At 56.7% G+C, this 10,280-nt stretch overlaps 6 protein-coding genes; 2 read left to right on the top strand and 4 right to left on the bottom strand.

Moving 5' to 3' along the window:
• Positions 1-271: 271 nt before the first annotated feature.
• CHC_T00008289001 (hypothetical protein) lies at positions 272-2,956 on the top strand. XM_005710093.1 is given in 2 exon segments: positions 272-2,035; positions 2,036-2,956. The coding sequence occupies 1 exon segment, from the start codon at positions 272-274 to the stop codon at positions 2,033-2,035; it is 1,764 nt and encodes a 587-aa protein (XP_005710150.1). The 3' UTR covers positions 2,036-2,956.
• Positions 2,957-3,267: 311 nt separating this feature from the next.
• On the bottom strand, positions 3,268-4,173 carry CHC_T00006837001 (hypothetical protein). The gene has a single exon (XM_005710092.1). It carries the CDS (start codon positions 4,171-4,173, stop codon positions 3,268-3,270), a length of 906 nt encoding a protein of 301 aa, XP_005710149.1.
• A 711-nt stretch (positions 4,174-4,884) lies between these two features.
• CHC_T00006836001 (hypothetical protein) lies at positions 4,885-5,976 on the top strand. XM_005710091.1 is given in 2 exon segments: positions 4,885-5,784; positions 5,785-5,976. The coding sequence occupies 1 exon segment, from the start codon at positions 4,885-4,887 to the stop codon at positions 5,782-5,784; it is 900 nt and encodes a 299-aa protein (XP_005710148.1). The 3' UTR covers positions 5,785-5,976.
• Positions 5,977-6,018: 42 nt separating this feature from the next.
• Positions 6,019-6,537, bottom strand: CHC_T00006835001 (hypothetical protein). Its single transcript, XM_005710090.1, has one exon. The coding sequence runs from the start codon at positions 6,535-6,537 to the stop codon at positions 6,019-6,021; it is 519 nt and encodes a 172-aa protein (XP_005710147.1).
• A 332-nt stretch (positions 6,538-6,869) lies between these two features.
• On the bottom strand, positions 6,870-9,824 carry CHC_T00006834001 (hypothetical protein). Its single transcript, XM_005710089.1, has one exon. The coding sequence runs from the start codon at positions 9,822-9,824 to the stop codon at positions 6,870-6,872; it is 2,955 nt and encodes a 984-aa protein (XP_005710146.1).
• A 75-nt stretch (positions 9,825-9,899) lies between these two features.
• Positions 9,900-10,280, bottom strand: CHC_T00006833001 (hypothetical protein). The gene has a single exon (XM_005710088.1). It carries the CDS (start codon positions 10,278-10,280, stop codon positions 9,900-9,902), a length of 381 nt encoding a protein of 126 aa, XP_005710145.1.

Genomic DNA, 10,280 nt, shown 5'->3' with positions numbered 1-10,280 from the left:
CCCCGATCACCGCTTGCACACCTCCACCTTCCGCACGGCTTCCAGCGTGCCTGCAACTCCACCCACTCTCGCCCTGCCTGCCCTGCTTCCTCCCGCCCCCTTCCTCCGCTTCTGCGTGCGCCCCACTACGCGCCGCCTCGCTCTCGCACACACGTGACGAGCGCTCCCGTGCACCCGCTCACTCGCTGCCGCTACAAGCCCGCCGGCGCTCACGTCGTCCGCGCCCCCCTCCGCAGACCGAGTCCCTGAAGCTTCCCCTGCCCCACCCGCCATGTCCGAGCGTGTCACCAAACAAGACCTGCGCCGCGGCCGGTTCAAGAAGGCCATCGACAGGGATGAGGCCCGCCGCCAGCGGGAGGACACCATGGTCGGCATCCGTAAGGCCAAGCGGGAGGAGAACCTCATGAAGAAGCGTCGCGAGAAGATGGGCGCTTCTTCGTTCGGCACCCCCAACGATATCGACATCTCGGCCACCGACTCCAACAACTCGCTCGCGGCCACGCTGTACGCTCGCATGCCGCAAATGGTCGCCGGCGTCCTCTCGGACAACCCCCAGGATCAGGTCCAGCACACCCTGGAGTTCCGCAGGCTCCTCTCCATTGAGAGGAACCCCCCCATCGAGGAGGTTATTGCTCAGAACGTCGTCCCTCGCTTCGTCGAGTTTCTCAGCGATGATTCCAACCCGCAGCTCCAGTTCGAGGCCGCATGGTCGCTTACGAACATTGCCTCGGGCACCTCGTCGCACACCAGGGTCGTTATAGACAATGGTGCCGTCCCCGTCTTTGTCTACCTCCTCAACTCTCCGAATGATGATGTCAGGGAGCAGGCCGTCTGGGCTTTGGGCAACATCGCCGGCGACTCATCCAAGTGCCGTGATCTCGTTCTCGACTCGGGCGCCCTCCACCCGCTGCTCATGCAGCTCACCGCCGACTCCAAGGTCACCATGCTTCGCAACGCCTCCTGGACTCTGTCCAACCTCTGCCGCGGCAAGCCCGCCCCCAAATTTGAGCTCGTCAAGCCCGCCCTTGAGACCCTTGCTCATCTCATATATTATGATGATGAGGAAGTTCTCACCGATGCCTGCTGGGCCCTGTCGTATCTCTCGGATGGCAGCAATGACAAGATCAAGGCAGTCGTTGAGAGTGGAGTCGTCAAGCGACTTGTCGAGCTCCTCCTGCACCAGAATGTCTCCGTGCAGACCCCATCTCTGCGTACAGTCGGCAACATTGTCACCGGTAATGATGTACAGACCCAGTTTGTCATTAATGTGTCGGCCCTGCCCTGTCTCCTCAACTTGCTCAACTCACCCAAGAAGTCAATCAGGAAGGAGGCTTGCTGGACAATTTCTAATATCACTGCTGGAAATCAGGAGCAGATCAATGCTGTCTTGGAAGCAAACCTGGTGCCCCCTCTCATTGATATCCTGACCAACGCTGACTTTGACGTCAAGAAGGAGGCCGCATGGGCCATTTCCAATGCTACGTCAGGTGGTACTCCGGATCAGGTCAAATATCTCGTTCAGCAGGGTTGCCTTGAGCCGTTGTGCAATTTGCTGGTTATCCATGATGCCAGAATCATCAGTGTCGCTCTGGAAGGTCTTGAGAATATCCTGCGTAAGGGACAAAGGGAACGGGATACCACTGGTGCCGAGTACAATGATTATGCTCGCGCAATTGAAGCGGTTGGCGGCCTCGACAAGATTGAGGCTCTCCAGCATCACTCGAATGAAGAGGTGTATGAAAAGGCTGTTCGCCTCTTGGAAGTTTTCTTTTTGGCTGAAGATGAGATTGATGGTGTTGTTCCTGACCAGTCAGCCTCGCAGTTTGGGTTTGGAGTTGACCCAGCTCCCGACGGAGGCTTCAACTTTGGCGCACCGACTGCCGCCCCGGCACAAACTGGCGCCGGTTTTGATGCCCATCCAGCAGGTGTCTTTGGAGCTCAAGGAGGAAGCGGATTTGGTGCCCCGACTGGAACCGGTTTTGGTGCTCAAACTGGCGGCTTTGGAGGAACGGAGCAACAGGGGTTTGGCCAATAGGCCGCGTATGAAGTTTGACGGTCTCGTGCAATCTTCTTTTCCGTCTGTAGCCCTCCTTCTCTTTCTCTCTCTCTTTCCCCTCCCCCCGTACCCATCTCCGACTCCATCAGCCTGTCCATTATCCCGATGATTTGACGTTTCTCTATTACTCGCTGCTGCGCAGTTGTCGATGGGTATCCAACTCGCACTCGACGACGCCTGCGTCATCACGGTTTGCCGTAGCTCTAAATGTCGGTATACACTGCAACCATCAGGTCCTCCAGGCTATCTGCTTGAAAACCAAGCGTGTTGATCTGGCTTGCAGGAGAAAACATAGTAAGTATGTCTGGAGGGGTGCGATCATTCCTTTATACAACTATCAGCATCGAATAGCGTCACCAGAAAAGAGGCAAGGCCCTGCGAAGCCAAAAGCTTGGTCTGGAGCTGTGTGACGTGGCCGATTGTGTGATACTAGTCCGTATGGAAGCCTACGACATGTTTCCAGCGGGTCACCGTGACACTTTGTTGTATCGAGAAGACTCACAGCCGTCGGTGCGGGTTATGAGTGCTTTTCTAATCTGGCAATCCCCATTTCTTCAAACCCCTTTTGCAGGCAGGAGCGCTCGTTTCTCTCTTTCTCTCTTTCTCTCTTTCTCTCTTTCTCTCTCCTGCCCTTCGCTGAATGTGCCAAGAAGGGTGCTGTGCTTCGCGCTTTTTGGGATCATGATTTGTGGCAGGGGAGGAAACACAATTGTTGATTCTGTACGAGCCAGGCCCAAAGCTCGGCGCGACACGAAATCCCTTGTTGCTCAATTCCTGTGCTTTGGAAGCGACTGCAAAAGTTCTTGCTGCGCTCGCCTTAGACTTTCTTGCGTCCTAGTCTTTACTCAGTGTCCTTTAGCCGCGATCCCCTTTTCCGATCCCTAAAAGCCCTTATCCCTAGCCCTTATCCCTAGCCCCTATCCTTATTTCGTCTTTTTCCTATTTTGCCTCGGCCTCTGGTAGAAGTTACTTGCTGTTCAGTATCCCTTATCTAGTTACACAGTCTTGTTTTCTCCTTGATCTCTAATTGCGGAGCGATTTGTGACTCGTCGAAACAGGTTTTGGCTTCGATTGTCGAAGCAAGAAAGAAGAAGAAAAAAAGACGCTTTCAGGAATCTGTACATTTACAGGAGTACGAAGATATAAAACGTGCAAGGATTGGCAAGTATGCGCGTCTTGAGCGACTCTTTACATGATACGCATTGAGCTGGCTACAAGAAGAACCTGCGTCTATCGATGTCGGTCTTCGTCTTCCACTTGAACTCATGGTCAGCCTTTTGCGGATCCATAAACACTCCCTTCTGTAATGCACGGAGCTTAAGCGTAAACCTAGGTCCAAGCTCCTGCAGGCGAGCGCGATCCCTCTCGGCGGTAAATACATAGCGATGAAACCTAAAAAAAATAAAGTCTCTCTGGTTATGAAACGTCGCGACCTGCCGCCCCACGAAATTGGGTTCATGCGGAAACAATGACCCCAACATCCTGCCGACTCTAAGCCCCAGTCTAGTCGTAAAGTGGTTCAAAATCACCTCTGGCGTATGCCCCGTACATCTCCCACGCCCCTTTATCTTGGCGTTCGGAACAAACGACGATAGCTTGTACACTGCCGTAGGTCCCTCAGGCAAGTGCACATGCGTGAGGGTGGACAAAGCGCCACGATCCTCCTTGACGAGGACAACGTCCGTGTACCCCTTTCCCGCGGCGCTTGCCGCAAACTCAGCGACGGAAGCGTCGAGGCGCTCGAAGTAGATGGACTTGGGCAGCACGGGCAGCAGGGCCTTGACGAAGTCGAAGCTGACGTCGGACGGCCGCAGGCCGGTGGTGATGACGACGCGCGGGCGCACGTCGCCGGCGAGCACGGGCGTGAACTCGTCCGTGATGGCCAGCGCCTGCTCGCGCGTCAGCGGGGCGCCCGTCTCCGCGTCAAACACGCGGCTCGACTCGATGGTCGTCGGCTCGCGCCGCGGTGGCGCGGCATCGCCCAATGCCTCCTCCTCCGCATGACGCGCGCGACGCGCGGCAGACTTTTGCCGCTTCAGCACTTGCCGACGCTTCTTGAAGTGCGTCGAGCGCACGATCCTGTTCGTGGGGGCGGGGAGGGGGTGCTCGTGCGGCATTTTGGTTTTGGCACGGGTGGGGAAGGCAAGGCAAGGGGATGCGGAGGCCTTGCGATTGCACACGCACTACGGTTGCTACGCCTTCGCCGACGGAAGAATGAGGTGACGGAGAGGGTGACGGATGGTGACGAAAGTGACTACGTGGGCCGTGACAAACATTGGATCATGTGCGGAGTTTGATCCAAAGTCGTTTCCAGTAGAAAGCCCGTGACACGTGTACGGATGAGGGGTCGAATCAAGTGGCACAGGCGATGACGATTGGTCGTCTCTCAACATTTGCACATCCCTTTATTCCTCCTCCTCCTCTTTTTCCGCTCGAGGGCCGTTCCTAACGATCCCCGCACACCCTTCCACTGACCACCACCCCGGGCTTCGAGCCGGCCCCCGCCCCCCATCGCCCCACAAGCCATGCCTTCGCCCGCCGTCGCGACCTCCGTCATGCTGGCAACGTCTGGGTCCGACGGGCGGCGCCCGCGCCCGCTGCGCCCGCAGCGCGTGCTGCGCGCCGTCTCCTCCGCGCTCACCGCCTTGCGCTTCCTGCCCATCTTCACGCCGCGCGCGACGCTGACGCGATGGCGCGCGCGGCGCGCGCTGCGCGTCGCAGCAAACGAGGCGCGCGACCCACAACACGACCGCCGCGACTGGACCAGCCGCTTCCACCTCAACGGCCTCACGTGGCACCACCTCTACATTAGCCAGGACTTGCGCCGCATGGCGCTCTTTCTGCGCGAGCTGCACGCCCAGGCCAGCCGCGCAGAGGAATTCCCCGTCGAGAGCATGGCTGCCGCGGTTGTTAAACTCGAGAGGTCGTACGCGTACTTGGTGGACAATGTGTGGGACGTGTATAACTCGCTGGAGAAGGACGTGTTGTTTCCGTGGGTCGCGAAAGGCGTGCCGGAGAATTACGCTGTCGCGAGGGCTTTACTGCTTTTTGGGAAGGAGAGGGATCGTATCGAGGATACTGTCGATATGTTGCATAACAGGTTTTCGAGGGCCGTTTGTAGCACCGGGTACGCGTACTCGTCCATGGGCCCGTGTAGGAGGAAACGCCAGTGTGCAAGTAAGAAGAGGAGGGGAAAGAGGAGGAGGGAGCGCCAGGATAAAAAGATGAGACAAGCAGCATTGAATGGGGAGTCGGGGGAGAGTGAGCAAGTGAGGAGGAAGAAAGCCAACATGCAGATCAGGGAGGGCTACAGTCCGACGGAAGAGGAAGGGAAGACAGCGGTAGGAAACAAGTTGAGGGCGATGAACCCGGATGAAGTTTTGGTGCTTGCAAAGGAGATGGGTGAAATTATTGAGGATACAGAGAGGTTGCATAAGACAGAGAGGGGGTTGCTCTATCCGCTTATCGCAGGTACGTTCCCGGAGCACGAGCAGGCCAGGTTGACAAATGTGCTCGTATACTCTATGCGTGCGGCGTTGGCCAAATTTACTATAACCATTTATCATCAGGCGGTCGAGAAGCATTCGGCCAGGTCGCAGTGGAGTAATTACAAGAAGGAGGTCCCCTTGCCAATTCGCGTGTACACACCCGTGTGGAGGAAACGCTTGTTTGACGATAGCCCACTCGGATGGCTTCGCACCAGCAAGCCAAAAAATCTTCTCAAGTAGATCGAAGTGCGGCACGGGCAAGTCCAGGAGAACTTCAAATAGTCCGGTTTTGAGTCGGCAACGAGTTAACATTTTTGAACCAGGAGCCTTTGTCAGAATCGCAGGGATGCAAGCAGAGTTACGAGTGCGATACTGTATATAAAATAGGAGTTCATGAGCGGCAGGTTTCCACACGCAACCTCGCACCGCTTGCCAACATTGTAAGAGCCAAAATTGCGAAACTGCACACCCCCCTCAAAAGGACACTGTCAACCTTGAAGCAAGGTCGGCGACGTCCACAGCGGATGTAAACTCGGACCTCGAAATCCTTCCATCCTTGTCCAAATCGGCTGCCTCGACAACCCTGGCCACGACCTCCTGCACGGTTTCATCAGGAATATGCTCGCCCACGAGCATGCGTATGACGGTGTCTAAGTCGTGCTTGGAGATGAAGCCGTCGGCGTCCACGTCGTAGACCTTGAACGCAAAGTCGACCTTCTTCTCCTCCGCGCCGCTGGGGCTGAAGGCGGCGATGTTATTAACGAACTCATGAAAGTTGACGTTTTCGAACACGGCGAGCAGGCGGGGATGCAGCGGGTTCATCGACAGCTCCGGTATCATGAGCAGCTCGTCCGCGTCCAGCGTGCCGGATTGCGTGCGGTCTAGCTTCTGGAACCGCTTGTACAGACGCTTCACTTCCAAGCGCGGCAGGTCGGCCTGACGGGAGATCTCGTCGATTTCCTCCGAGAGCAGGGAAGAAGTGTTAGCGCCCATTTCCGGGCGTGAGGTTGCGGGGTGGAAGGCGAGTGGTGGGGTTGTGTGTGAGGGCCGCTTGGTGTGATCGCTGGGATGGAGGGGTTTGCGTAGGCGGTGTCAGACGTTGAGCATCGTTGGGTTGCACTTGGTGTCCTGGTGAGCGCGCATGAAGGGAAGAAGAGGACTGGATTGCGAGGGCGACTACTTGCGAAAAGCAGGTTGAAGGATGGGGGGAGGCGCTTTTGGGAAAGAGATGCATTCAATCGCATCACCCGCAGGCCAATTAAATTAGAAACGGAGAAAAAGCAGCCATCGCCAGTGGACTTGCTACCAACGACAATAACACCGTGTTATTCCTCCTCCCCGTCCTCCTCCCCATCATCCTCCCCGCCGCTATGCTCTCCCTCATGCTTCCGCGCCCCGTCTCCCTCCCCGTCGCTAAACTCCTGCACCATCCGTCTGACCGCCTCCTCATACCGTTTTCTAACCGCCGCGCGAAACCGCGCGCCCACGCACGCCTCCACCGCAGGCGTGAGCCAGTCCACGTCGACCACGGCCTTCGCCAAACCCTGCGCGCTGAGCGCGCACGCCCTTCTGCGCATCTCGTCCGCCACGCGCTGCACGCACACCCTGCCGCTTCGGTCCGTGCCCTCCTTCTCGAAATCCACGCGCAGCCCCGGCCGCACGCGCCCGGTCACGACGGCCGCCGCCAGCGCACGGTACTGCGCCGCGCTCCCCGTGGAGCTGCGCGTATCGCTTCCCTTGCGGCAGAGCGCCAGCAACCCCACGGGCACTTTCGCCACCCCGAGAGGCCAGTGTCCGTACCGTACGCTCGATTCTTCCACCACCGTGTCCGTGCCGCTGTCGTACGACGGCGCGCTCGCCCCGCCGGACGGGCTGTCGAAGTGGCACATGCTGGTCGCGTCCGTCGTCAGCCAGGCTGGGGATATCACAGAGGCTCCGCGTAGGATCACTTTGGTAGGTACCGCCTCTGCGCCGTTGACACCTTGCTCCGTAGCAGGGTTGCCTTCCTCAGGCTGCGGCTCGTCGTCGCCGGGAGCGCGCTCGTCGTCGCTGCTGGACTCGTAGTCGTCCCTTTGTTCATCGTCGTCCTCTGCGCGCCGCCTTTTCCTTCGTAGCTCGATTTCATTGAGACTACTGAAGCTCACGAACTCGACACCCCCGTTCAGGAAGATCGAGGACGACTCCTCTAAGTAGACGGCGCCGCCGTCCCCGAGCACCGTGAACGCCTTGCGCCTTCTTCTCGGGATGACGCCCATGGCGATGCCCTCGTCGCGCGTCATGCGCCGCGCAATCCTGTCCGGTAGCCCGGTCAACACGGCTCGCAGAATGCACTCTTCTACTATTTTGCTCGGCGGGAGGAGGGACGCGGCCGCGGGACGCTCGCTGCCCCACAGATGCTTCTCGAGTTGGTAGCCGATTTCAAGCGCCTCAGTGACGGATTTGAAATGCAGTGAGTAGCTCTTGCACACCTCCCGCATTGCTTGGGTGTCGAGGCTTTTCACAGAGTACCGCGCCCTTCTGCTGCCTTGGATACCGGCATGCTCCACGGCGCACACGGCGGAGAGCTCTGTTAGAATTTCGCTCCTCCGATGCTGGAAGACCAGATGCTTCTCTCGCCACGATTCACTTGTTCTATCAAAGACTGTGCCAACCGTTAAGACGCCGGCAATGCGGCATGTGTAGCGTGCAGTTGCTTGTCGCTCCCCTTCGTTCAAGGGCAGCTTGCTTGACAACGCAGAGAGAAGCATCTTTCCGAAACGCGGCGATATCGGCAGTTTTGCTAGACTCTTCCCGAGCTTAGTCACGCCAAGAAGGTCTGTTCCATTAGGCTCGATCCCCTTGCTAAAACCGCTCCCGATGTCCAAAGAAGGAATTCTTCCTGGTTCATGCAAAGCTCCGAGGTCAGCCAACAACTTTTCTGAGGCTGCAAGATCTTTTTCGCAAGGTCGCGTTGGAAACGGGAACTTTGAAACGTTCTTGATGCCCATCGCTCGCAATCTCAAGACTACGGAATCTGTCGGTGTCCGGAGGACTTCCGGCTCTCGAAAAGCGTCAAATTGTCTATCGAAGACGGCTGACGAATACAAGCGGTAGCAATGGCCAGGGCCAGTTCGCCCAGCCCGGCCAGCCCGCTGGTCTGCGCTCGCCTTCGACACCCATCGAATCTCATACGCTGAGAGCGCATGAGCTCCTTCTCCTTTGTAAACCTTTTCTTTCGCACGCCCAGAGTCAACGACGTACGAGATGCCTGGAACTGTCACAGAAGTTTCGGCGATATTGGTCGCAACAACCACTTTTCGCACATCCTGTCCACAGTCGTCGAAAACACCTCTTTGTCTTCTATCCGAGAGAAGCGCATAGAACGGAAGGACTTTGATACCGATTTCTGATCCCGTATCCCCCTGGATTTTGACTTTTCTATTTGCAAAATGTTTGTCCAATCGGGAACACAAGTCTGCAACTTCTTGACGCCCTGTCAAAAACACTAAAATTCCTCCGCGGGGAAGCCGTCGGTGAATCTTGTCCACCTTCTTGTATGCCTCCTCGACGTAATCCTCGGAGGTTCTCTTCGCAAAATGCATGGTTACGCTGTACTGGCGAGAAGGAACTTTTACAACGGGAGGGTTCGGAAACAGGGCTTCGTCACCACGAAAGACGCCCTCGACATCGAGTGTGGCAGACATCACAATAACTTTGAGCGGACCTAGCGTTCCAGGATTTTCCCTCCTCAACGTCACCGTTCGAGACAAGAAGGAAAGCAATAGATCTGTGTTTAAGGACCGTTCATGCACCTCGTCAACCACAACTGCCGAATAGCGCTTTAGCAAAATATCGTTCTCCGCCTCACGAAGCAAAATCCCATCGGTGACAAACTTGGCCCTAACCTCGGCCCCGAGCTTCGCCGCATGTCTGATTTGATAGCCAACGATATCGCCGACCTGAGATTTCAGTTCAAAAGCGACTCGATTCGCACACGTCACAGCCGCCACTCGACGCGGTTGCGTCACAGCCACAATCCCTTTGTGAACTGGCGCGCGAGGGTCTCCAAAGCCATCCTCTAGCAAGAACTGCGGGACCTGAGTCGTCTTTCCTGTCCCTGTCGCCCCAGAGATTAAGACGACATCGTTCGCATGGACAACCTCCATTATCTCTTGTTCGTGCATGCATACTGGAAGTTCCAGGCGCGCTTTCGCAGCGGCAGGATCTCTTTCAAAGACCACGAAGTGCCGCCGCTCCCGCTTTCTTGGCAACGGTGAGCCGATGTCGTTTGTTGTTTTCATGGTATGACTCTTGCTTACATGGCCTCAGTCATGGCGTTTCAATTCCGCCGCGCCTTTTAGAAGCGCAAGTTGAAGCTAATGAGGGTCTAAGCCTCTTTCATACATTAAGTGAGAAGTACGCAAGGGGCCGACGAGCGAGAATGCCTCGACACGCGAGAAGACGATTGGGTACTGTAGTGCTCGTGAGAGGTAAATTGAGACTTGAAAATTAGGTGAAAACAGGGGCCCGCCAATTGTCCGAAAATCGAGGCCTCGTTGCATCACTGATGCATCTTTCCTCTCTGGAAGTCGCTCAGACTCCGGCTTCGGCCATCTTTCATCGGAATCGTCCGGTGATCTCTCAAAACGGCATCGCGCAGGCGTCCTGTTTGCGGCTAAAAGGCGCGCTACCAAGTCGTGGGAACTGCACAATTGAATCTGGTGTCGCTGAGAACAAGTACAAGTACTGATACTCAT

Source organism: Chondrus crispus, genomic scaffold, assembly GCF_000350225.1.
Source record: "Chondrus crispus Stackhouse genomic scaffold, scaffold_53, whole genome shotgun sequence".
NCBI classification, from domain to species: Eukaryota; Rhodophyta; class Florideophyceae; order Gigartinales; family Gigartinaceae; genus Chondrus; species Chondrus crispus.
The sequence above is the reverse complement of the archived record's forward strand: the minus strand, read 5'-3'. Positions and strand labels throughout refer to the sequence as shown.

What these genes read in the sequence shown, in the direction of transcription:
- CHC_T00008289001 (XM_005710093.1), top strand. Translation starts at nt 272, where the DNA reads ATGTCCGAGCGTGTCACCAAACAAGACCTGCGCCGCGGCCGGTTCAAG.
- CHC_T00006835001 (XM_005710090.1), bottom strand. Translation starts at nt 6,537, where the DNA reads ATGGGCGCTAACACTTCTTCCCTGCTCTCGGAGGAAATCGACGAGATC.
- CHC_T00006837001 (XM_005710092.1), bottom strand. Translation starts at nt 4,173, where the DNA reads ATGCCGCACGAGCACCCCCTCCCCGCCCCCACGAACAGGATCGTGCGC.
- CHC_T00006834001 (XM_005710089.1), bottom strand. Translation starts at nt 9,824, where the DNA reads ATGAAAACAACAAACGACATCGGCTCACCGTTGCCAAGAAAGCGGGAG.
- CHC_T00006836001 (XM_005710091.1), top strand. Translation starts at nt 4,885, where the DNA reads ATGGCGCTCTTTCTGCGCGAGCTGCACGCCCAGGCCAGCCGCGCAGAG.
- CHC_T00006833001 (XM_005710088.1), bottom strand. Translation starts at nt 10,280, where the DNA reads ATGAGTATCAGTACTTGTACTTGTTCTCAGCGACACCAGATTCAATTG.